This window comes from Sebastes umbrosus, chromosome 9 (genome assembly GCF_015220745.1).
Source record: "Sebastes umbrosus isolate fSebUmb1 chromosome 9, fSebUmb1.pri, whole genome shotgun sequence".
In the NCBI taxonomy this organism is placed as follows: domain Eukaryota; kingdom Metazoa; phylum Chordata; class Actinopteri; order Perciformes; family Sebastidae; genus Sebastes; species Sebastes umbrosus.
Window position 1 is genome coordinate 16559710 of NC_051277.1, and position 27434 is coordinate 16587143.

A 27434-nucleotide genomic window follows, 5' to 3' on the forward strand; every position below is an offset into this window, starting at 1 on the left:
TATCATATAATTTTCTGCAATTTAAATAATTGAAATCAGGTCAGAGGCACGAAAAGAGTAATATTTATGTAGTAAAGACAATAAACATAGATTTCCATATAATCTCGTGTATATTTGTGTTCAAAGATAGATTGTGTGACGTCTGATAGGTGAAAACATATAAGCACAGGGGTTCAGGTTTGTATAGTATATGGGAGAAGGCTTTAAGCAACAACATATGTAGAGCTCGTCTACCTGTAAAGCTGTATACATCTTTCAAAGCCTCGTCTTCTTATAGTATTCCTGGTATGAAGCTGCTGAATTATTAATGAACTGAGCAGCTGCCCGGGGTTTGCCAGACCAAAATAATCAACTCCAATAACAAGCTGCTCCCTAAAAACCAACTTTAACGGCTGCTAATTAAACAAATCTTGCTTTAATTTAATTTAACGAATTTAAACACCCCCTCTCTTCTGAAATTGTGTTATTTACTCATAAAAACATCGCGAATCAAGCGTGTGAAGAGCTACATGTTGCTCTGCGATCGATTGGGAGTGACTTGGCACAGGGATGGTGAAACCTCCCATTGATTGATCTCTCCACACACACTCCCCGCTGACCAGAGAAAACACTCCACAGCGACTACAAGAGGGGCTTTAAATCGGACAATATCGCCCTCGTTACTTCTCAAATAGACTAGCTATCTGTCTACTCATGCGGGCTGAGATAGCGCGCTGTTACCGAGCTAATAACGCCTCTCTAACGTCGATAGGTAGCGTGTGATGTCGGCTCTGGTGGACTTGTTTTCCTCTCTAGACCTCGCTTCCTGTTAGCCTCTGGGCTAAGCTGGGAAAACTAAATTATGCGAATGAACGAGCAGGTATAGTTAGCTACAAAGGGGGTGCAACTTTACTTATTACAATAAAGCAATTTGAGTTTGAATATATTCAGTAAATCTAACTTTGTTTCCACAGCTCAGCTATCAGAGCAGAGCTAGTCAGCGAGCTAACCCGACGACAAGCTAGCCATCTTGTGTTTGAGGGATTTAAGTATTTACAAGCTTCTGGTGGCGGAGAGAGAGCCAGATTAACTTCACTTACATGTTACACATCGGGATAACTCGTTTAGGATCTAATTGTGTGCGATTAATGCCTTAAAAACACTTTATTTTACTGTGTGAAAGCCTGTTAGTGAGAGACAATAGAGAACGTTGCTCAGCCGTTGTTGTGGCAACCGACGAAAAACCGTTGGTAACTAACTTCCGGGTAAATAACGTGGTGTTTTTGAGTACTGTGTTTTTGTTATACCGCATGCTGATTTAAGTATATTTTTTAATACTTGTGTACGTTCATACGTGGTGTGGGGGACGGTGGATGTTAGTCGGTGCTTGTGCTTCCCTGAAACCCGTCAGGTGCCTCATCCTCGTCTATTTATATTATAAACAACAAGCTTTAAATGCCTCAGAAAACACCGGGAGTCGGTCGTCATCATCAGAGGTAACCTAGACGCGTAGAAGAGGGAGGCTTCCTGCTCCTCCATCACCACCACCGCCCTCCCCAGCCATGGACCCCCCGAGGACTCGGTCTCGGTCTCGGTCTGGCTTCTATCATTTCGGCATGAACGGCAACGTTGGCAACAATGGCAATGGTGGTAACGCGGTTGGTAACGTTGGGAGCATGATGATGAACGCCAGTGGAGGAGGAGGAGGTGTAGTGAGCTACCCGCAGCAGCAGCAGCAGAGCAACCCCGGCTGGGCGCCGCACCACCACCACCACGGTGGAGGTGGTGGTGGTCGCAGCTACCCAGACAGCCAGCAGCAACAGCAGCAGCAGCAGCACGCCCAGGGGAGCTACCTGTCCGCGGGGGCGCAGCGACACTCCTCACACGGAGCCCCGCACAGACACCCCGGGGCCGGTAAGCAGGCTTCAGTGAACACAGGGCCCTGGCTAGATGCATCATTACACACACACTCACACAGGATACACCCCCTGAAGGGATGCAGGCAGACCACTAGCAGTTTAACAGGCTCTGAGACATTTAACTAAAAGGCTTGGTGCTTTCACTGCCAGCTGTTGCTTTAAAAGGCCAGCTATATGTCATGGTTGTCATGTCAGGTGTTGTAGTGGCGGCTCTGCTCCAGAGGTTTGAATAGCATTTACTCAGGTGAATAGGGCAAACCAGGTCCCTGGACTTTGTCTTGTATGTAGCACTTAAAACATGTTGATGTACTTGCATAGTTCTTACATTTTTGGGTTGTATCCACCTGGTTGAATGCACTTATTGTGAGTTGCATCTGGTGAAAGTGTCAGACCTAGCAGCAGGGTCTTAAATTAAGCTTTTTCCTCACCTGCCACTGTGGCAGGTCACTGAACATTTCTCAAATTTGTTTGTCTGTCACTTCTGAAATCTGTGTATAATGCTTTAGACTTGTAAACATGAGTCAGTGGTACCAGACAGTAGATTTATGGAATACATGTTGTAACCTTAATCCATGACTGCATTTAATTTAGGAATTGAATCAGAATCAGAATTGTGTTTATTGCCAGGTGTAAGAGATTCATACTAGGAATTTGCTTTGGTTATGTTGGTGCAAGTCAAACAGTATAATAACAAAAGAATAGATAAAAACGTTAGAATAAAATAGAAAACAAAAAATTGAAATTTTGGTCCTGATGGACCTTAACCTCCTGCCAGATGGCAGAGTCTGGAAGAGATGGTTCTTAATATTTCTTAACATAAGGAAAACCTGTCTGCCATGGTGGCAGGTGACTTGAAATTTTTACCTGCCACAGCCAACATTTACCCTTTATTTGGCAGGTGGCAGGTGCTAATCTTATTCCCTGCCTGGTAGGGAATTACAATTGAAATGTAAACACTTTTTAATGCAGCAACAAATTGGTCAAAACTTAAACAGGAATTCAACTTCCAGTATGTAGTGTACATAGTATATAAATATAGAATTGAATTGAATAGGTCGGCCTTATTGTCACCCTTACCCGATCCAGTTAATGTATTTGGGTCAGTATTGGACCGATATCTGATCCGGTATCGGTATCTGTTCATCGCTATTACCTGGATCACAGTGCAAATTATACTGGCTCTCATACTGGAATTTAACACTGCTAAATGTTCCTTTGGATAGTCCAGGCATGGTGGTGCTGAAGGCCTGCATTATCTTATTCCTTTTGCCAAGACATGAGGAAAGAAACGCTATAGGTAATCATTTAAGTAATGAATTAATAAGGTTTTACTAGAATTACAGTGATATGCTGATATATATATATATATATATATATATATATATATATATATATATATATATATATATATATATATATATAAACAAATCTGGTTGGTCAGTGGAAAGCTTGCAATATTGATGGCTAGAGAGCGGTATGTTTTCACTTATCATCAGATCAGAGACAGATGCATTTGCCCAGTGGTTTAGACGTCCTACATACTCTTCAGTCTTCAAACGACCTACAGTATGCATGCGAGGAGTCAGATTAAAAGAGCAGTCTGGAGCCTTGAAACAAGCCTTGAAATAGTTTGCAATGAAATCTCTTTCTTGATAGCGATTTTATCTTTATGTTTCAAATTGCTCGCTGCTGTGATGCAGGCTGGCATTTCTACAGCCTTCCATCAGCCCTTTCATCCATAAGCCTTAATGCTATTGAACTTACATTTAAGCCTGTGCATTGTGCAAAGCTCCGTATTGTCCCCAAATAGTCAAGCAGATCTCTTATCTCATGGTTCAGGCTAGAGTAAAGATTGATAAGGTGTTATAGTTTCAAAAGCAAATAAACAGAGGGATGAACAATAGAGTTGTGTTTGCACTTTGCTGGTTTATTCACTTTGTGAGGTAAAATTTATTTGCATTGCCCATTATCAGTCAAACTGTTATTCAAAAGGCTTTTCATGCCCACAGCAGCAATGGTTCCTTACCCAACCCAAACTCAATAAGAAGACAATGAAACCCCCCTAAAAAAAGAGGAAGAAACAAATTAAACTGCCAAAGAGGAAATTCAAAGTGAGACTGCTTCAATTGTATTCATTGTATGTTCAGTGTTCACCAGGTTTCCATTGCTGACCATTGGAAAAGTGACTGGAGAAACCTTCTGTAATACCAGATTGGATTCCCTCAAAGGCAAAAAAAAGTGCATGTGAATGAATGAAAGCAGGCTTTTAATGGGTCTCTGTAGCAGCACTGTTGCCAAACACCCAAAATAACCCACACAGAGGGGACACACACAAAAACACATGCTTCCCAAATTGAGAGACTACAGAGGGGTTTGTGTGAACGACTTAAACAGTGTATCTCCCAGCTGTGTGATCTGCCTCCTTCTTCTTAGCAGCTGCACAAGCCTCTTCTGAGATGGTCTGTGTGTGTTTTTGGTGTGTGTATAGAATAAGAGTGTGTATGTTTAAGTGCGTGATACAGATTTCCTGTTTGTCTGTGCTTGTTTGTTTTTGTACCTCACCCGTATTACGCCTCTTGGCATCAGTTTATGCAGAATGTGTCAGGGTTGGATTTGGGGGTGTTAAAATGTGTCCCTCTGTCTTACCTCTGTTTTTCTCCTCTTCTTCTCCTCCTCTTCCTCTCCCCCCAGTGTCAAGCATTTTATCACCCAGTGTAGCTTTAATAGTGAGTGTTGCATCCCATGACCTGCCAGCGTCACAAAGCGTCAGCAACCAGTTTTTCAGATCTTCATTAATATTGTTATCACCTGAGATCTCTGCAGATTATGTGGGTAAAATAGGGTTTCTCTATTTTTGGCTTAGTTTAAGTCTTTGTTAAAGAACAGGAGCAAATTGCTACTTGATGACGGTTGATACTCTTAAGCTCACTATCCTGCCTGTCTGACTTGATTGTCTGTCGTAAAATAAATGGTGTCAGTCTACCCCAGCAGCCATGCTCGGAGGAAACAAGGTTGTGTCTGCTCGCCAACAGAACCCGTCCAGTCTGGCTTAGCATCCCCTATGAGGGCCCTCGGGGTGAATCGGCATTAACAGACCTAGTTCTCCTCAAAACACATAGGTAGTCTGAGGTCCAGGGTTAGGGCTGGGTATCGGTACTTGATATCTTTAAGGTATCAACCGAAATAACCCAGTACCAAGTAGTATTGAAACTTTTCTAGTTAAACGGTTGCAAAATCTAGAAAAAAAAGACTATTTGTATGGTTTTGCTTGCAGCCAATCACCGCAAGCGTTCTTCGGTTTAATGCCGGATGTGATTGGCCCACTACCGCAGCAGATAGTGTCCGAAATTAACTTTTTGACTCAGAGGCCAGAGGAAAATTTGAAGCAAAATTATTTTGCAGTGTGAAATGCAACCGTTCACAATGACAGGACAGAAACAAGACGCCAAACGCAAGGGATAGTTTAGCGGAGTAGCTGATGTCACATACGGTAAAAAGTGCCGTGGCAGTTTAGTCAGGCACTGTTCAGACAGGCGTAAAAAACACATCTGGTTGTGGTGGTGATAAAGGACTAAAGCAGCGTGCCAATAAATGACATCAACATGTGGTAGAGACTCTCAGTTTAATTTTTTATTACACTATTTTGGTGCAAATAATTTACCTGCCAGTGTGGCGGGTAGCCTTCCAAAGATTTACTCACCAAACGATCTATTTACACACATTTGGCGCTTGACGGGTGTTCATTTTGGAACCGTGTTGAGATGCCACCAAAACGTTACAAAGTATGGCTATACTACACGCCTGTAGCGTCTAATAAAAATAAGTGGTGTTGGTAGCATTTTGCGCAAATGAAGGATGCTTCCATTCACATGATGGGTATCAAATTGAAGTAGAAACAGGTATCAAATGAGGTACTCTACTCTATTGGTATCAGTATCACTTTAAGGGTACTGGAATCATCATTTTTTAAACGATACCCAGCCCTACCCAGGACCCTATGAGGCCTGAAGAAAAAGGCTTGGTATAAATAAAGATGTAAGCCAGCATGCTGGCCCTGCTGTCGGCTAGTCAGTCAACTGACTGTCTCTCTGTTCTCCGCAGCCACTAGCAGGTCGTCTTTGAGCTGTCACTATCGGCAGACTTCACATGGCCCTAGAGTGGCGTTGCAAAGACAAGGAACGGGTGGGGGGTTGTTTCTGGGGAGAGAGAAGGGGCTGTATGTGTGAGGGAGGCATAGAGGGAGAAATAGAAAGAGATGAGGGGAGGAGAGTTTTTTTCCCCCTCTTTATGGTGATTAAAGGTTTTTGGGGGACTGCTTAGAGGAAACTCTTGTCAGCTGAGTTCAAGGACATCCTTCTTAAGCTGCTGAAATGTCTGTGTGCACATGCTGCATCCAGATTGCACATGTGGACTGTCGGATAAACAGCTGGGTGAGCATTGTGTTCTACTGAGATTATGTGTATGGTATGACCGCTTTATTCAGTACAGAAGCGTAATGCATAATCTTGAGAAAAAAATATTTGCCCTGTTTTTCTGAATTAATGAGACAATTATCTCGAGATATTGAGATACATCAAAATCCCAAGAGAAGCGCTCATTTACTTACTCGAGAGCTCGATTTCATGAAAGCAAACGTGCCGTCTGTTTAGTTTAATCCAGTTTTATTTATTTGAAACATTAGGAGATAGCCTATTTGTGTCTTTAAGTATGGTATTGTTGTTAGTTTGTCGACTGCCCGACATTGTGGTGTTTCTCCAGGATCAGTTGAACCGATATTTGATTTGATTTGATTAAGGATCCCCATTAGTTGGTGCCATAGCAACCAGCTAATCTTCCTGGAGTCCATATTAAGCACATACAAAAACAAACACATTAAGATACCACACAAATACAAGAATAAAAACCTTTGGAAATAATTAATTACAGATAAAACCTGCAAATAGGACACCTGAGATAGCATACCAAACAAAACAAACATAAAAACACCACCGCAGTAAACAAATTACAGTCTTATATACAATTTACTTTTAAACACTGATTTACTAACAATGCAGCAGAGACTTTGAGGCAAATTATTCCAGAGAGAAATTGATCTATAAATAAAAGATTGTAGTAAGGCATTAGTTCTACTATTTCTGAACCCTCTAGTGTTTTGGTCATGCACTGTATTACTATAAACAAACTCAACAAGAAAAACAGCTGCATGCTTCACGAATATGAGATGATGCATCTGAAATCAAACCTTAGATACCTTCCTGTGTTGACCCCGTACTTGTAATCATATAGCTCTGTTGCAGGGTGAGACTGATTAGCAGCAGTACTACATGCAGGTGAGAGCTTCTTGAAGTATTTTGAGGTAAAAAAAACAACAGATTTTTTTTCCCCATGAAACCTTTTCTCAGAATTTTGAGATAATATTCTCATTAATTTTGAAAAATGGCAAATATATTTTCTGAAATGATTGGATTATGTTTCTGTAATTCAGTGATGTGATTTTTCTTTTTCTGGTATTTAATTTTTTTGCACATAATAATCTTATTCATGTCCTTAGGGAGTCTTTTTTTGTGATGGTCTGTTGATCTTCGAAGAGAGATTTTTATCGCTTGTTTACCACAAGGAGACAAAACAAAAATGGAGATAAAATGCAGTATTGAGCTGTTTTTGTAGAGCTAAAAATGGTTCATTGTCGTGCTCAGGGACACACAGATGCATGCCAACACAAAGACTTGAAATCAGGCTTTCTGATAATAGTTAGTTTCCATAGAAAGAGAAAAAGATCCTACTTCTCACTTGATTTATTACCTCAGTAAACATTGTAAACATGAGTTTATGGTCTCAATCACTAGTTTCAAGTCTTCTTCAATACAGCATGATGTTCATTTAGTAAATTATGGTCCCATTTAGAGTCAAATAGACCATAAAGCAGGGTATGCTTTAGGGCATGGCTACCTTACAGGTCGCTACCAACCCTTTCACAGTGTGTTTTCTGTTCATTCAAGTTAATTGTAACATTTTGGTCGTCTAAAAATATCTTATTCAGCGTTCGGTTGTACTTAGCTCCACCCTCTCGTGTCACTTCTGGTTGCAAAATAACAACATGGTGATGGCAAAAATGCCAAACTTTTGAGGCTTCAAAACGACAGTCCACAAACTAATGGGTGATGTCACATTGACTACGTCCACTTCTTATATACAGTCTATGACTGTAACCCCAAAATTATCTTTTAATCTTTTCTAAATCTTTTTATACAATAGATTACTATAAGAATTAATCAGATCTGCCAGAATCTTTATTATGTTTTTTTTGTTGACTGGGACTTTAACCTTTTGATAGCACACTATGGTAACTTGGAGAAAAGTGATGGTGAAGGTGGGCTGATGAATGTTACATGTGCAAAGCCATCGAGACGCTCTGGTGTGTTGTGAACATTTGATAAGTGGATGTCTGTTTCTGTGAGTCTGCACTGACTCTTCATGGTAGATCAGAGGGAATGATTTGTCTGTGAGAACCAGAGAGGATCCAGTGTGACATCTTCCAGAGATGGCGTCCTCCTTTGCTTGTTTAATCAAAAGCCTGTTTGAAAGATAGACCCTCGCCTCTGTTGGCTTAGCGAGCGTATGTCCATGTGTCTTGTGATGTTGATGTTGTTTTTCTCAGTCCCAGCTTATCTGATTCTGTTTTTTTTCCTCTGTGGCCTGCAGGAGGAGTGCTACATTTTCATCCAGATAATGTGTGCAGCGAGGATCGGGACAAAGTAAGTATGAAACATGAGCTCTGCCTGTTGCCTCTGCTTTGCTCCTGGTTTGAATAGGATTTGTATATTCTTTTCTTATTCATTCTCCCCTTTTGTTTGTCCTCCTTTTTTGTTTTTCCCTGACCAACCATCCCTCTGATTCCCCCCCCTCCTTTACCTCTGTGTGCAGATGGAAGACAGTCCAAGCCCGAAGAGGCAGCGTCTTTCCCAGCAGACCATGTTGGATCTAAACTCCGCCCCTCCCTCTACTCCCTCCTCTCCCATTCGCCCCTGGGAGCTGCCTCCCAGTCGCAGACCACACCCCCACTACATGCCAGAGAGATGCCACACGCCTGTTCGCAACCGACGCAGGTATGTGTGTGTGTGACACAAATGCATGTTATCTTCATTATTGATCTGGGGATTATTCAGCCTATAAGATATCAAAAAATAATGACAAGATCCCAAATGTGTTTGTTGAAATTGCTCATTCTGTCTGACCAACAGTCAAAAAACTTAAAAGTGAAGCCAATGCTAAAGTGCCTTAAACTTGCATTATTTCTAATATCCAGCAGGGCGCGACTCCTCTGGTTGCAAAAAGAAGTCTGATGTATAGAAGTCTATGAAAAAAATGATCCTACTTCTCACTTGACTTATTACCTCAGTAAACATTGTAAACATGAGACATGATGTTCATTTAGTAAATTATGGTCCCATTTAGAGTCAAATAGACCATAGAGCCGGGGATGCTTTAGGGCGAGGCCACCATGTGATTGATAGGTCGCTACCACGGCGTTGTACGGTCGTGTACCGTGTTTTCGTCTTACAACTTAAACCCGTTCACAGTGTGTTTTCAATTCATGAAAGTTAATTATAACCTTTTTGGTCACCTAAAAATGTCTTATTCAGCGTTCTGTTGTACGTAGCTCCACCCTCTCGTGTCACTTCTGGTTACAAAAAAACAAGATGGCGTAGAATAGTTGCCGTTGACACCATTATTCTGATTTTGAAAATCGCTTCATTAACTTGTTTTTCTCTCTGGTTTCTCTTGTTTTCTATCATTGTAAATTGAATAGTTTTTGTTTTTGGACTATTGGCCAGACAAAACAAGACATTTGAAGATGTCACCTTGGGCTTTACAGAATTTCTTTCTTCTTTTTACAATCTTCTTTCTTTTTCTAGCACAGATGATTAACTGATTAATCAAGAAATAATCAGATTGTCAGATTGGTAATGAAAATAATAATCATTAGTCCATCAGCCCTACATTGAATATGTTTTGATTCATGGTCTTAAACGATAAGTTGAGCTAATACAAAAACGAAATGCTTAAATATATCAAAGCGTTAATACAATAATAGTGCAATAGTTATAATGCTGTTTAGTGATGCCTGATTGAGTCTGCTCCTGACTAGCTGTGTGTTGCAGTTGTCTTTATTAGAGCTGTTGATGAATTTCAATACTTTCAATACCTGTTTTGATGCCCCTGTTTGTGGTGAAAGCAACACGTCTGTGACTCCAGAGACTGATTATCGTCTCTCTCTCTAGCCTGATATTTTTTTTCTAGTACACACACTTGGCAGAAAATTTGTGGCTAGGAAGCATCGTCTTCTTCCTCTGTCCAATTTTCTGTCAGTAAGCTTTAGTTTTCATTCCCAAACTTAAAGAGGAACTCCACCGATTTTACTTTTCAAAGTCTGTTTACATGTCGTGGGGAGTGCTACTGCATATGTGAAAACGTTGTGTAATTTGTGGCTACAGAGGGAGCTGTGTGAAGTCTGATAAATTGCCTCAATTGATGTCACTTGAGTCAGCGTCAGTCTGGGCTGACGACTACAAGTTTGAAAATCGGGGGCGTGTAGTTAGAAAGAAGTGAGCCTACCAGTCCTCTGTAGAGGCTACATTAGCTGGTACTACCATAGCACATTTGAATCTCCAACTGAGCTGTTGGTGGTCGAGTTGCATTGTGGGTAATGTAGGCACCACATTTGGCAAGGAAGAAGAATGTGTGGAATAAAAAAAGACGACATCTCTGATTCTGTTGTATTGAATTTGATCATTTTGTTTTAAGCTGTCCATTGTGAGTACGACAATGTTATCGGAGTGCAATGATAAATTTGTGGAGTACTCTGTTAAGTTACTTGTTGTAGATGACAACCCTAGTACTGTATTAATAATTATGCAAATGATAACATTAGGGCTGCAGCTAATGATTATTTTCATTGTTGATTAATCTGTTGATTATTTTCTTGATTAATGGAATAGTTGTTTAAAATGGCAGAAAATGGAGAAAAATGGTCAGTGTTTTCCAAAGCCCAAGGACGTCCTCAAATGTCTTGTTTTGCCCACAACTCAGATATTCAGTTTACTGTCATAGAGGAGTAAAGAAACCAGAAAATATTCACATTTAAGAAGCTGGAACCAGAGAATTTAGACTTTTTTTGTTAAAAAATTGCTCAAACCGATGAATCGATTATCAAAATAGTTGCCGATTAATTGACAACTAATCGATTAATCCTTTTCAACATGGCTCCTCTGGCCCTTTTCTTAAGTTTTTTCCCTCTTTCTTCCATCTCAGCCCTCCAATGAGACGCCAGCGCGGCCGGAGAGACCGTCTGACCCGCCACCACCACCACGCCCACAACAACCACCACCACTACAACAGCAACAACAACCACCACCACCATCACCACCCCAACGCCCACCATCATCACCACCACCACCTGCACTCCCACCACGGCCCGTCGCCAGGCCACCAGGATGAGAACTACCGTCACCAGGCTCCCCCTCAGGGTTACCCACCCTTTAGCCAGCAACCCCTCCGAGGGCTGGGACCCGGGCTTGAAGAGCGCCCAGGTCACCATCCCCCAAATCCCTCCCCGAGGCCCCTCCATCAATCACCGAACCTGTCTCCCAGGCTGCTGCACCCTGCGGCCCATCCACAGCACCAACACCCCCACCCATCCCAGCAGAGCAGTATGGTGCTGGACCTCCACGAGCAGGTGACTTCATGAGATAATGTGGCCTTGTTGTTGGGGTGAGTTAGGAAAAACATAGTACATACGGCTGAGAAAGGACCGAAATCATTCCAGTAGACCTCTGAAAAGAGGAAACATGACTTACTGTTTATGACTGACTCTCAAAGGGAGTTTTGTTCTTGTCTCCTTCTCTTGCTGCACAAGAACACACAAACAATAACTTTTAGAAACTTCTTTTAAAAAATGCAATATGAAAATTAAAAGCAGCTGCTCATGGGTTTATTAACTTAATGCAGCTGAAGATGTCGACTACAGAGAGTATGATTAATGTGATTTTTATTTTTATTTATTACTGTGGTCTGTTTGATCTTGAGAGCAGTAACTACATTTCCTGTAACCCTGTAGGTGAAAGATTCACTTGGTTAATGTGGGCCTGTCTATGTGCGGGGGATGATTCAGTAAAATAAGTTATTAAATTGGATGGGGGAAAGTTCATATGCAAATGGAAACTTTACCCTTGAGAAATTATTGTTTATGGCTATCACTAATTGGTAGTGTTACTGTATGTAACTCGTCTCTAGAAGTAGAAGGAAACACATAACACTACTAACTGGATCTGATGGGAACAGTTTACATTAGTAGCTAAACTTTAAAGTCAGGTCACAGTACTCATTTTCATCTGCATGTCCTTTGCAAGTGAAAGCGTGACTTCAATCGAATAAAATGGCGTTTAAATTTAGATAATAATCCAACCACATCAGAATTCATATCCACAAATTTGTGGCAGTTACAACATGGAAAGGCGTTGCTCTTTTGATTTGCTTTATTTGCTACCTAGACAATGTGGACTAAGTCTTGTAACTCCAGCTGCTTAGCTTTAAATCACAGTCTGTGTTCGTAGAGTTGACCTTTGATCTGCGTATTTAGGGTTCAGCTCCAGTATCGTATCCTGTGTCTCCTCCGGGAGCGCCACCAGGCCTGCCGCCTCGATCCGCCCCTCAGCAGATCCCAGCATGCTCAGTGGTCTTCAGTGGACAGCACTATCCTGTCTGCAGTGTCCCTCCTCCTGTGAGTGTTTCCACATAGTACAGTTACTGATGAGTTTTCATTATTTGATGTTTTCAAAATACGGTTTGCAACATCCCTCATTGAATTAAATATTGTAATTTTTTCTCTCTCTGCCAGGTCCTTCAGACTTGTTCTGTGCAACACTTGCCCATGCCCTACCCGTTCCCATCATTGCTGTCCAGTGACCCGGCCTTCCTGCTTCCCCCTCCTCATCTCTCCCATCCCCCAGCACACCTTTCCCACCACCCACCTCACCTGCCCCAGCCGGCACAGTTTGGACCTTATCCGACGCAGCAAGCCCGATCGGTGAGTAGGAATTCTCATGTTACGCTTGTTTCAACCTAAAATAATACAAACGGCCAATGTCAGCCTGACAACTGCCGATTGCCGATATATTCGTGCAGGTGTGTTTGTGCACACCGCCGCCGTAATTTCAGCTGTTCTAGCGGCGGAGCACCGCAAAACACGCTTCATTCGAACTCAACAGAAACAAAATAAAACTCACAAAAACCACCTTGGTTAGTGTTCTCCACTGTTCCAACAATCCCCAGCTCTGGTTTGGTTGAAATAAAACCCTTAATTCACTGTTGGTTTTGTAAATATGCCGGCTCTACACACTGTTTGTCTCTGTCTGCCCGCTGAGCAGCGGCTGAGCATCGGCTGAGCAGCTCTGGTTCTTCAGAGGTAGCAAAATAAAATGACAAACATCGCCCAAAAAATTGCCCCAAAAAAGCAACCGGTGATGTTCTCGTCCAATCAAAGATAGCTGATATATTCGGCAAATTGCCCAACCCTTTTTATATCTTAAAAAGCTTTTGGGACTATTGTAAAATATGGCATTTAAGTTGAAGTCTGAATTTACAAGATTTGATTTTCCTCTGGTTATTTGAGGATATCTAACTTTCTGTGCATCTCTAAAAAAAAACAAAAACGTTTCCCCCCTTTTTAATATTTACAAAAACATGTTTCCACTTGAGGAACTAGTGTGACTGTCAGCATCTTTGAAGGAAGCTTTAAATGTTTTCGCCTGCTTTATAAAAATGCAGCAGCGAAGGTGTTTTACAATATTAAAGCAAAATGGATGATGCATATTTTATACACCAGAGTTGAAGCAATTTGTGCTGTTCTCCTTTAGTGTTTGCAAGCACTTGGAAACAGTGCCGGGTTTAGTAATAAATCAGGACATGCACTGAAACAGGGTGTTTTTCAGATGTATGCCTGCACAGCGAGCATCAAAGTTAGTGAACTCCACCAGTGAAAACTAGGTAAATGGTCTGTGTTGTTCTTGGCTAAAATTACAATGGTGCTCAAATAATCAGTTTGACAAAGTTTACAAAGGTTAATGCCCGCAACAGAATTTTTTTGGTGGAAGTGTTCTCTGGGTCAAACTGTGGCTGAAAAGTGTGTTTTTCTTATCATACTGTATTTAGTCTTTGAGCACGTGGGACTACTGTTTTTGCAATAGACTCCATTATATTTTAGGAAAAAGCAGCAGTCCCATGTGCCCACAGACTAAATATAGTATGATAAGAAAATGGCGGTATCTCAGAAACTACAGGGAGCACAATCAAAAATGTGGTATCTATAAACTCATAACAAGTTTAATATCAAAGTTATGCACACATATGCAATATAAAAAAAATCCATACGAAAAACGTTTAATAAACAATGTTAGTGTTTTTCCTAATTTATCAAAAACCCTGACTTTGACTATTAGTAAAAGTGTGATTTTTCATGTGGTACAAAAATGTCAAAGTTGTCCTGTTAGATACTTGCACACAAGTATGCCTGTACCAAATTTCAAGACTTTTGACCAATCAGAACAATTTTGACGTTTTTCTTATCATACTAAATATAGTCTTTTTGCACAAATGGGTTAAATAGCTGGATTCCCACTGAGATTAACCTTTAATGACATATTTTAGTGAAAATCTCCTACTCATCTTATTTACAGGATTTGTTAAGGGTTGATACTTCACCTCTGTTATCTCGTGTTTGAATAGTGTTTAATTTGCTCCTGTAGCTGTGATCACATGAAATAATATCTGATAATAACTGTGTGTATTTTCTTCTCCAGCCGTTACAGAGGATAGAGAATGATGTGGAACTGCTTGGAGAGCACCTGTCTTTGGGTGCTGGGCTCCACTATCCTCCCGCCACCCACCCTGCCCTCACACCACACTCCACCCAGCTTCACTTCCTGTCTCATGACCCGCTGCCACAGGAGTTCTTCGGAGTGGTGAGCAATAAGAATAATCCAATAATGTTTGTGTTCCTTTGAAGAAAATCCACGTGAATGATTTCTCATGTATGTGTTTGTCAATTGCCCCGCAGTCCTATCCAAACTTTATTCCTCGGCGTCTCCCGGGGCGACGGTACCGCTCGCAACAGCCACTGCCACCTTCGCCTTACCACCCCAGCCTCCTGCCTTACTTCCTGTAAGTAGATCAGTACATTAATTTCCTAAGATGAGACGGTTAAGAAGAAAAGGTTATATTTATAATTTGTATTGGACAAATATACAGTAGAGGACCTGATATTTATTATTGAAATATGCGAGCAATTGCAGCGTGTCAATGATTATGTACATCAAAGTCCTTTATAAAAGTTCATATTCATAAGGATAAATTTGACCTAGTTATACCTGGATTACAACTGAGGCGGCCAAACAAAGCTAAATGACTGATTTAACAAAGGATTTTGTTGCATAAACGTTATGACTGCAAAAGGGGAGAATCATGAGATAAAGGGGAAAAGGTTGAAATAGGGCTGGGCGATATGACCAAAATCTTCTATCACCATATCGGTAATTTCATATCTCGCTAACGATATATATCACCATATAGCATGTTTTCTGGTAATTCAATAAATAAATAGTCTATCTGAAATAACCACACGGTAAAGCCTATTTTGTATACTTCTGTGCAAATTAAATAAGAACTTGAGTGCAAAATGAACATAAGAAAAAAAGAGAAAAAAATAAATTAATATAGGCCTAGCCTATATCGCGATAGAAACAAAATAGAAAAATATATACAGTTGACATTTTTTACGTTTTGACGATATACATCGTCATATTGCCCAGCCCTAAGGTGAAACATTCAACATAGAAGTCATTCAAGTAACGGTGAAATACTGAATACACAGACAAATATGAGGTAAGATTGAAATATTTTGAATGTGATGGAAAAGAATATTTTTTTTTTTGGGCTATTAACTGTTCAACTTGAATATGCATGCTAACAGAGCTACTACTGCATAGCGTTGTTGCTTAACTTGCTTCTTTGTAGGGCAAATTCGTTTTAATGACACTTATTTCTTTAACGGGCTCAGTTTTAAAGCTAGAAGAAGAAGATACCGGCATCATATGAAACTAGAAAACCTAAGGAATCCATTGGTACCAACCAAAACTGTCAAGGCCATTTCCAAAGGGGTCCTTTGACCTCTGACCTCAAGATATGTGAATGAAAATGGGTTCTCTGGGTACCCACGAGTCTCCTCTTTACAGAAATGCCCACTTTATGATAATCACATGCCGTGTGGGGCAAGTCATAGTCAAGTCAGCACACTGACACACTGACAGCTGCTGGGTTTGTTATGATTTGAGCATATTTTTTATGCAGTACCTGTGAGGGACAATATTTATCATTGCTTTGTGTTGTTAATTGATTTCCAATAATTCTTTGATAAATTGAACTTAAATCTTTCCCTCTGTAGTTCAATGCTGCCAGTCCAGCCCACAGGTCCTGCGATCAGTCTAGAGCTGGACGTAGATGACGGAGAGGTGGAAAACTATGAGGTTCGTCTTCATCTGCTGTACGTGGTCGATACAGACTTTGATTCTTCTGTTGTTGCTGATGTTTTTTTCCCCACAGGCCCTCCTGAACCTCGCTGAACGTCTGGGAGAGGCCAAACTCCGAGGACTGACTAAGGGAGACATCGAACAGCTTCCTTCCTATCGGTTCAATCCAAATAACCATCAGTCTGAACAAACACTGTGAGTGCCGTCCTTTTACAAACACACCAGGGCATCACTTGTTGATAGGGTGAATTATTCATGAGGTTTTGTGTTGGCTTCACAGGATCACCAAAACTGTGTTTTTTTTTCTGGTTTTACTATTTCTGACTGAGGCTAATATCTGTTAATATCAGTTATAGAGTTTGTGCAGTTGTTTAGCATATTTGTGGTTTTCAAGCTACAGAAAGCAGAATATAACTGCAAAGCATATTGGGAAAAAAAATCAAATGTCATCTCTGCCTTTTGGGGTTGGGAAATTGTGAGAGTCTTTTCATACTTATTTCCCAAATGCTGTAGTCTAAAGGCCTTTGCACACCAAGTCCGTATTTTTTTGTTGCACGTTTAAAAATAATTACAATCTCACATTGTGTGAGGCAATAGAGGGTCGTTTGACCATTCAGAGCCACCGTCCATGCAAACGTCATCATCCAAAATGGCATAATAAACATTCACTTCCATCTCCCAGCACAAAACACTTTACAATAAACACATAAAAGAATACAAAAATACAAATTTAAAACATTGGAGCCGTGGCCCGTCCGCTCCTCCGGTGTGACTGATGGCAGTTAGAACACGTTATCGCAATTTGGGGGTTACCTTCTAAACACGACCGCATTAGCCTCTGGCCAGCAACAGTCAGAATCACTTCACCGGTTGTGTGTCGCTGCCTTGATAACCCAGCTGCACACGGACCACAGTGAGATGTGCAGAGGCTTTTCAGGTCGGGTAGAATCTAACGTTAACGTTATCTTTGTTGATCCAGTTCGTTTGCTTGCTTCCGGGGCTGCAGAAGGCTGTGCTTGTATGACAATTTGCTTCATATGTGGCAACGGGGTGTCGAAAAGGACAAGTGGGCTGGATCACACCGGCCAAAACAAAAACAGACGTTTCGGACCGGAATGGAAATTTCAAAAGAGAACATCCTGGCTGTGGCATTGTTGTCAGAGAAGCCACTATTTCAATTCAGCATGTTTCCTTAATCTCTGATGACATATCATGGTCATTTTATAATTTATTACAGTAAATATATTACATATCGGTCCTTTAAAGATATATTATGGCAGGTGATTGCAGAACAGCTTGGAATCGGAGATGGTTGCAAAACAAAGGATGTAGGAAAGATTAGACAGTAGTGATTGTGCTTTAGGCAGCTAAATGATAGCTTTTTGCTAATATCTATCATTCATTCATTCACTCATTCATTAGCCCCTATTGGGACTAACGAAATCCATTGTACCAACGTCATTAATTCAGTTTTGTCTTATTGAATAGAATAATAAAGCACAACGGACTCAGTGTTCAAGGTTTCTGTTGCGTAACGTTTTTTATTGGATGACCCATTAAAATAAAAACGCCTACGACAAACACGGTCTTGATGTGCAAAGACATTAACCCGACAACCGATTAATCTGCTTTGAGGCCCAATGTGTCATTAAGCAACAGGTTTCTTGCGTTGCCGTGCTTTATATGCTCATACCCGTTGTGTTGCAGGTGTGTGGTGTGTATGAGTGATTTTGAGTCCCGCCAACTGCTGCGAGTCCTGCCCTGCAGCCACGAGTTCCACGGGAAGTGTGTCGACAAATGGCTGAGGGTAAGTACCCACCCCGTGGAGCCCACTCACACACACACACACACACACACACACACACTGTGTCCATGTAATACACACAAACATCCTCTGAGTTCATCTAAGGCTAATCACACATTGTTGGGTAGTGGATTCAAGTCTCTTAGCACAAGTGTCACATAATAGCCGGCTGATGACTGGCTGTAAGTGCCTTGGCGATGCTGCGTTTAGAGACTCAATCAGTAACTTACTGAGAGAAAACCTGTTTAAAGACACAAATACACTCTCAGTCCAAGTACACATTAATTATAGAGTGAGAATCTCCCTCTTCAGGAGATCTGTTAGGTAACAGAAACAAACATCAGGCTTGTGTCTGCATGTTCCTAAATTCAGCACAGAAGAGTCAGTAAACCACACTAAACCCCAGGACAGCAACATCTGAATAAGCTGTCAACACTTTATCTCCCCCATGAAAATGCAAAAAAAAAAAAGTCTCTTACTGTTAATCACAACACAGTCTTATGATTTAGAGGCATGACAGCATTGCCCAAAGCCTCAGTGTGAATAGGGGTTACAAATCAATACAAAACAAATAAGAAAATTGGGAGGAGTTACTGTCCAGATGTGCAGACTTAGGAATGTGTGATCAATAACAGGACTGAAGATATGAACTGCTTAAAAAACTGAATCGTTTTTGTTTCCTCTCCGTGTTCTCAGGCCAACAGGACGTGTCCCATCTGTCGGGCCGACGCCTCGGAAGTCCAGAGAGACTCCGAGTGACCACATGAGGGAGCCAGATGCTCCTAATTGTCTGTCGAACACGTTCAGCACTACCTGCTCCTGATGTATTGATACACATGTACGTGCTCACACACACACACACACACACTCACACCACTTCCTTGTGTTTTTTGTGCAGCACTTTCTGCTCGTTTGTTATCTTTTCAATCTTTTTTGCCCCTTCTCCCGTACATTTGATCTGATATTCATCCCTCTTCAACAGTTATTTTACTGTCTGTCCACATGAATGCAGACCCTCACTCACATCTTTTTAGTGAATCTCACCCTGCCTTACCACTATTCTGCTGTGGTGTGGTGTGCGTCTGTGGATGTACACGTGCATGCACCACAATTGTTTGGTCAGCCCTGTAATGCGGGGCTGTGGTACATGACTGTGAGTGTTTTCAGTCTGTGTGTGTGTGTGTGTGTGTGAGAGAGAGAGATTTTTAGACGTCCTGGAGCATGCCTGAGTTTCTGTTGTGTATCAGACAAAGAGTAACGACATGGGAGAGTTTTTGCTCTCATGAGTGACTGACTTTATTTCCTGTTTGTACGTTTTATGCACTGTCTGTCTGTATGCATACTCTGTGTGTGTGTGTGTGTGGATGTGTGTGCGTGTGTGTGTGTATGTATGTTATAGACTTAAATCCTTTTCTCTAGTTTGACACTAAGGGTCCATGCTGCCACTATATTTCTTGGTTGCCTATTTGATCCACTTGTTTCAGTAGATTATTATTATTATTATTATTATTATTATTATTGTTATTATTATTACTCAACCATTATAAGTGATTGTTTTCCTGCCTGGCAGTTACCTCATCATTCCGGTTTTGATCATCTTTCATTACAAGCGCTTCACGGCACCACTTTGAAATTAAGCACATTATATATTTTTCTTTTTCCTTTCTTTTCTTAGTAAAAAATAAGTTTGTCTGTGACTTTTGCGGTGGCACATGTGTTACATATATACATATATCTATATATACTGTATAAATCTATGAATATCTGTATACCAAATAAAAGGCTTGATATGAACTTTTTAAACTTAGCATTTTGTACATATTTTTAAACGGCAAAATAAGAGCTAGTGAAATAAGTGGGGTTTGGTTGTGCTGGATTTCTCTGTGTTAGATTTGAAGTGGTGGTATTATTAAAAATGACACTGACTGCAGACTGCTGCTCTGGGTGGCTCCGTCTTTTCAGATTTTGCTCTGGAGGTGCAATGACTTCAAGCTGCCACTAGGCAGCGTTACTGTTCTTCTAGACTACCATGACTCCTGACCAGGATGTGGTTCTCCTGATAAATACTCTTTGGTTTACAGGTAGACAGTATGACATTTACACTATTTCCCTGCAGATTGTTATAATATGTGAAACAGAACATGCACATAACAGACTTATCACACCATAATTCAGATTGTGAGTGAGACAGTTGTTACTATAAATAGTAACTATCCTTTGTGTAACACTAAATTCTTAACGTGTAGCATTGTCACTGTGGGTAATAAGTGGGCTGTTTCTCCACAAGACGGCGCTATGTCGCAATTGCTTCACTAAAGTATCGCAAAGATTAAACATTATGGTCATTCCTACACAGTTCTCCAAACATGTATTTTGTATGTATATGTAGCTTCATATTTCAGAGACATTATAGCTGGCCCTAAAAAAAAACTAAAACTACTTTAAACTATATATATAACAACTCAAATTTAACCTTTCTTAATAACTGAAACTAAACTAAAACTAGCAAACACACTCTGAAAATGAACTAAAATGAAATCGCTAAAGTCAAAACTAAAATAAAATAAAAACTAATCAAACATTCAAAACTATTATAGCATTGATTTGAAACTGAGAGAACAAAATTAAACAAGCATTTAATCAAATAAAGACTAAAGTGGACAACTTAATGAACTGAGAATGTATTATCAGTGAACTTTAAGCCTACAATGTAATTTACATAAACACACAGTTGGTGCACAGACAGGCAGCCAGGCCGTCCACCTCCCCTCACAGCACTCTGTCGACGTACATGTGTGTTTCTGTGACCGCACACAGCTGTTTCCCTAGCAGCACACGTCTGTTGTCTTGCTCCTTCTGTTACTGTACATACTAATACAGTATCTACAGTTGAAGTCCAAAAGGCAGATGTCACCTCTAGGCTTTGCCGCACAAATGACTTCATTTTTGCAAGCAACTTGCGTAGAGCTGCTGGAGGCAGAGAACACAAATGTCATTGTTTTTCCACTGGAGACCATTTACACAGCCCGCTTACGAAGAATGTGACGAAGGAGGCGCAAGCACCTGACGGCAGTTTTCATATACTTTACATTGAGCCGGTCTCACTGACTTGCGGTGACTTCTGTTACGACTCCTGAAAGAGCTTATGGAGACATCTGTTCAAAGATAATGACTTTGTTCTAGTAGTAAGAAAACTTGTTTGAAGGAGGCTATAGGAACAAAATAGACTATAAAAAGCTTTTAAATGCTGAATAGTTACTTTAATCCCATTTATTTAGCAGGGACAATGCACAGTACATATATCATACCAGATGTAGCTAAAAGGTTGTTTTCATCTGTAGTCCCTGGGCAGAGGCCACAAGTGCTGCGCAGGTTACACAGATAAATGATTAGTTGTATAAAAACCTTACACTTTGTAAAAAGCAGACAAAATATACCAACAATCAAAAAACTACAGAAACAAAACTATATTTACAACCACCCTGAAAAACAAATTGCTATTAGGGAGCACACTATCAGCAATCACATCACCATTAACAGACAAGTACAAGACATTTCCAACCAGACAACTCGGCACCAATGCGGCCACATTCAGTGTCTCTTAGCTCAGTGACTACAGGCCTGATTGTCAAAATTTAAAATATTTAAAAGAAGTGCGCTCTCTGATGTGTAGATATATTTTCAGTTCATGTTTAATTAAATGTGAAACTTGGCTGAGGCCTGATGACTCACTGTCCTCCCATCCTTGTCCTTCACTCTGTCCAACTGTTGTTCTTCCACTCTTCTACCTAAGTCTCTGCTTCACCCCCCTTTTCTGTTATGCACCTCTCAGTCCCCCGTCTTCCACTCTAAAACCTCCTCCTGCTCTTTCTCCTTTCTCCTTTCTCCTTGACCACTTCTGTCCTTTCCTTTTAATGACTTTGCTCCTCTTCTTTCTCCTGCCCTCCTCATGCACTGTCCTCTGTTTGTTCTCTACTGTCTGTTCTTCCTCTCCTCCTGTCTCTTTACTTATGCATCTTCCACTCCACCCTCCTCCTCTCCCTCTTTGCCTCTGCTGTGATCACCACCCACTCCTTTAACCCGCTTCCTCTGCAGAGCAGTGAAGTGGAAGTGATGGGGGATTTCTGCCTAAAACTGTCGGCCCGGTTACTTAACCTAGGGAACAAACAATATTTGCCTTTCCTTCTCACTCGCCCATCTTCAGTTTCCTAACCGGGGTTGTACGAGGCCACAATTTGCCCAATTTGAAATTGCTTTATTTGAACTTTTACATTAAGATGGACTGCAAAATGCAGAAAAGCTTTTTATTAATTTACGTCCTGATTGCAGTGTAAAACCTGCATGATAGGAACTCTTCATTTTGGAACAAATCATTTTTTTCTTACAGTATCATTGTAGCTGCTTAAGAGGAGCCCCACTGATAAAAAGTCTAGCTTGAATGTCCTCCTCTTTGGCTGGTTAGTTGCTCTCCAGTCACTCATGTGTGACTGGCTGTCCCGTCCTCAGGCTGTGCCTGGACTGGCGACATGTTCCAGGCAGCTTCGTCCTGCAGAGTGTCTGTGAAGAAGAGGAGCTTTAATTCAAGTCTGTCAGTTGCAGGTCAAAGAGAGTGGAAGAAGAAGACAACTTGCAAGAAGATGATGTTATATTTTTGCACATGTAGCCTACTGTAAACAATATATAAGTTAAAAGTGTGGATGAGGATCATTTTATCTTTCTACATAAATAGCTTACTGTTCACGAAGCTGTTTAGTGGTGTCAATTTGCTATACTTGTAACTGTGCCTTTTCTGGTTTATCTCCATGTGTGCTTACAATACATGTTTAAATGTGAGTGTGCATTTAGGACTAATTATATTTTCAAGCAGGAGAGTGAAGGAGACGTTCCTCTGGAAGAATCACAGTGTGAAATAAGAGCCGTAACATCACCTGTGGCCTCAGAGCGAGCCTGAATGACCGTCTGCTCAGGTACGTGTTTGTGTTTCTATTTGGCTTTTTATTGGTGTTTCGGTTGATCAGAATTTTGCAAGGACAGAATCATTTATTGATTTATTTGTTAGATTATTTAACAGCGACACTGCAGATAAACATTGTTACACTGGGAGACAACAAATGTAATGTGTATATAGGGCGTCCAGCTGATGTTTTAAGTTGTGGGGACATTTTGACCTGTTCCCACAGTGACTACGCTGATTTGAGTTGTTAGGTTGTGGTTAGGGAAAGGGTTAAGATAGAGCTAAACTTCAACAGAATGAATACAAGTCAATACAATGTCCTCCTGCATACAGTTGCAAAACAAACTTTACCAGCAGCAACACACAGCTCCAGGATCAAAGTGTACCATGTTTAACTGATCTGTGCTTTTCCCAAATTTAAGACAAAGCAAAGCTGGTTTGATAGAAAAAAAAAATTCTACATTTGTTTTACAAATTGATAAACCATGATCAAGCACCACACCCTTTTTTATGCAATTTAAAAAAAAAATGTTAAATGTTTTCCTCCTTCATTTTCCTTCAGTCCTGTCTAAACGAAGAGAGGAAAGGCTTTTACACCTCGGCTGTCTCCACCGCTCTCCTCCATGGCAGCCCACACTTTTAATGCGCAAATGCAAGTGTGTGTGCGTGGTGAAGACTGTCCCAAGCTGACAGGGTACATGGATTCTCCATCCTGCTTGTATAAAAAAAGAAAGCGAGAGCACCGAGCTCTGCCTGCTTCACTTATATTCACATTTGTGCACACACTTGCACTGTCTCTTTTTTTCTCCCCTTCTCTCTTGTATCTTTCGCTCTCCACAGGCATGCACTCAGCAGTGTGAGGGTTAAATGTAGATGCATAAGCAGGGCAGGTTGTTCCCTGCCCATCTCCCTGAGTGAAGTGTGTGTGTGTAATATTTATTTCATAGGGATTCCCCCTCTCTGCATGTTTGATGGCTGCTGGCCACGTCATCATGTTCTGAGCTGTCAGCGGCCGTCACTGTCACACGTGGGACACGAGTTGTGTGTGTGAGTGAGCGAGAGAGAGACTGAATGAGGAAGAGAAAGGGACGAGACCATGGATGTCTGGACGAGACAGAAAGAGAGCGTCAGACAGGACGGGTGTGTGTGGACAGGTGGAGTGGAAATCATGCCATACTGGGGGCTCAGTGGGAGCGTCAGCATCAGAACGAAGGCTTTCCACTTGACACATTTAGTCGGTGAGGAGAGGCGAGCTTGGAGGCAGAGTGCATCACGTGTGTCTGTGTGATATAATTTATATACACTTTGTGTGATATTGTACACACACACACACACACAGAGTGTAGCCTACATGGACCCATTGTATCAAACAATTAAAATGTAGATTATCTTAAAACTGTGTTTATGTATTTTTCAAGTATTATAATGGAATCTGAGATACTTTTTCTTTTCTTCTTTTTTTCTAAAAATGGATTATGAAAACAAATGGTTCTCGTGTTGCTATTTTGCCACATATCTGTCTGATGCAGGGGCTGAATTTTGATGTCAAAGTTATCAGTACAGATACGACTAGATCTAGAATACAACCTTGTTTTTTCATAATTTTGATGATGATGGTTGTAACAAATACATTTCATAGCAGCAAAAAGTGATGAAATTGATCAACATAATGACTCACTCTATAGGCGACAGTGCAGAATATAACCCATTGCTTGGATTTAGTTCAAATTTGTGATAAAAAAATAGTGCTCTGATAACTGTCCTACACCTCAAAGTAATACGATTTTTTTTTTCCAAACAGATACCTTTTTAAAAGAAAGTTACTTTTACTTATGGGAATATATGATGGTATGCTGGCACAATTCAGACCATCACATTGGTTAAGAAACTTAGTATAAAAACAATAAAGGTGGCGCAGTAAAGCAAAATGTCTAAAGTGAGGAGTGAAATGCATTTTCTCCATGTTAACATGTAACAAGATATATAATATATATTGGAGATATATCAAAAATAAAATGTTATCTCCATTAAACTTTATGGAGCTCAAGATTTCAATATGTATCTCCTCGTACAATGTTTAAATTAGACACTCCAAGCTCCATATAATAGATACTTTTACCACTTTTAGATTTTATACAGATTTTTGAAATTCTTTTTAGTTTTTAAAATATTCTCATTTCCATACCCTCCTCCATTCATTCTCTATGTAACTTGCTACAACTTATAAGGTAAGAAGTATAATAAATAATAAATAAATTGAATGATATACAAACACCTTTCCAACTTCCATACTTTTATTTGTATCTCAGGCAAGACTGATTGCATACTAAGACATTCCCTGTTGGTTTACACAGACCTTTGTAAAATGTTGTCATGGAAGAAATATGGGTGTCACAAAATGCATACATCAGCTGGAGATTTTTTCTGTCTGCACCAGTTGGTCAAATTATCTATCAATTTCATTGTCTTGCACATATAATGAAGATCTTTATATATAAAAAAATTCTACTACTCTAGGCCTTTTTTTCAACAAACTGTACTATGACTTTTTTAAAATGTTTTGCACATACTATAGTAAGGCTTTTGTTTTTTCTTTCCAATAAACTATACCATGACTTTTTTTCTACATACTATAAAATTGCCTTTTTTCGAATATACTATGACTTTAAAATTTTTTTTTTTTACATACTCTGACTTTTATTTCTTCGAGATACTATACTATGAATACTTTTTGACATACTATACTATGACTTATTTATTTTTTCGACATAATGTACTATGACTTTTTTTATTGTTTCTATATACTATGACTTTTAAAAAATAAATTTCAACACATGACTTTTTTTGTTTTTTCGACACTATATACTATGACTTTAAAAAAAAAAATGGACACATATACTATGACTTTTTTTCGACAAAATATACTATGACTTTTAAATTTTTTTGACATACTATACTATGATTTTTTTCCAACATACTGTACTATGACGTTTTTTCGACAGACTACACTATTACCTTTTAAAATCTTTTCGACATACTATGCTATGACTTTAAAAAGAAAAATTCGACACTATATATTATGACTTTCTTAAGTTTTTTCTACACTATATACTATGACTAAAAAATTTTATTTCTACACATTATACACTATGACTGTTTTTCAACATGCTATACTATGACAATAATAGCAAAACTCTAACCTCAGTCACAGACTGTTTGCCCTCCTGTCCTTTCCTAGGCTCTACAGGACGCTCTGTTCCAGGACCAGCAGGCTCAGGAACAGCTTTCTCTCCTCAGCTGACACCTTGCTGAGGTCCGCACCTCTGTGAAAGTAATTATACACTCTGTTAATACTCTTCATACACCGATCAGCCATAACATTATGACAGCATGGGCACCCTGATTGGTTTGCGGCTACACAGCCCCATACGCAACAAACTGCAATGCACTGTATGTTCTGACACCCATCTATCGGAACCAGCATTAACGTTTCAGCAATTTGAGCTACAGTAGCTCTTCTATTGGATCGGACAACACGGGCCAGCCTTCGCTCCCCACGTGCATCAATGAGCCTCGGGTCTGACCCTGTCGCCGGTTCACCAGTTTTCCTTCCTTGGACCACTTTTGGTAGGTCCTGACCCCTGCAGACCGGGAATATCCCACAAGAGCTGCAGTTTTGGAGATGCTCTGACCCAGTCGTCTATCCATCACAATTTGGCCTTTGTCAAAGTCGCTCACATCCTTACGCTTGCCCATTTTTTTCTTCTTCCAACACAAAGTTCAAAGTTCAAAATGTTCACTTGCTGTCTTAGTGTTTATTCCATGTAAAATATTTTATTATTTTTACACTGTACATATTGCATTTTGTTGTCTCAGTACCTGTAGTTTGTGCAATGACAATAAAGTTTAATCTAACAAATTCATCTGAATACATTTTTTATGACTTACTATACTATGACTTTTTGACATAGTGAAATGACTCATTTGCAATTTTTTATGACATTTCACTTCTTTCAACATACTATAATAGAACTTCTTTTCGACACATACTATGAGGTTTTTCCGTCATACCATACTATGATTTTTTATATACATACTATGATTTTTCTTTCAACATATTATACTATATTTTTTTCAACATACAACTTTTTTTCGACATACTATATTGTGACTTTTTTTAATTTTTCAACATACTA

At 40.1% G+C, this 27434-nt stretch overlaps 1 protein-coding gene across 5 annotated transcripts; it reads left to right on the top strand.

Annotated features, from left to right (window-relative positions):
- The first annotated feature begins 549 nt into the window (after positions 1 to 549).
- Positions 550 to 26779, top strand: LOC119494361 (E3 ubiquitin-protein ligase RNF38-like). 5 transcript variants are annotated; one of them, XR_005208182.1, is made up of 16 exons: positions 550 to 1893; positions 8601 to 8653; positions 8823 to 9004; positions 11211 to 11634; positions 12538 to 12678; positions 12796 to 12984; positions 14756 to 14917; positions 15013 to 15116; positions 16396 to 16477; positions 16554 to 16675; positions 18188 to 18287; positions 18981 to 19122; positions 20247 to 20365; positions 23152 to 23251; positions 23801 to 24476; positions 26477 to 26779. XR_005208182.1 is itself a non-coding variant. In XM_037780177.1 (13 exons), the coding sequence occupies exons 2-13, from the start codon at positions 1542 to 1544 to the stop codon at positions 19041 to 19043; spliced, it is 1974 nt and encodes a 657-aa protein (XP_037636105.1). In that variant the 5' UTR covers positions 550 to 1244; positions 1444 to 1541; the 3' UTR covers positions 19044 to 20214. The 5 variants fall into 5 exon arrangements, 2 of the variants coding, with proteins under 2 accessions (XP_037636105.1, XP_037636106.1); XR_005208181.1 differs by lacking the exon at positions 26477 to 26779 and having other exon boundaries at positions 23801 to 24591; XR_005208183.1 differs by lacking the exon at positions 26477 to 26779 and having other exon boundaries at positions 24186 to 24589.
- Positions 26780 to 27434: the final 655 nt, after the last annotated feature.

Bases quoted from the DNA above. Each gene is read 5' to 3' on its own strand.
- LOC119494361 (XM_037780177.1), top strand. From the start codon at position 1,542: ATGGACCCCCCGAGGACTCGGTCTCGGTCTCGGTCTGGCTTCTATCAT. The intron at 14,918-15,012 runs GTGAGCAATAAG...ATTGCCCCGCAG, and splicing joins CACAGGAGTTCTTCGGAGTG to TCCTATCCAAACTTTATTCC. The intron at 15,117-16,395 runs GTAAGTAGATCA...TTCCCTCTGTAG, and splicing joins AGCCTCCTGCCTTACTTCCT to TTCAATGCTGCCAGTCCAGC.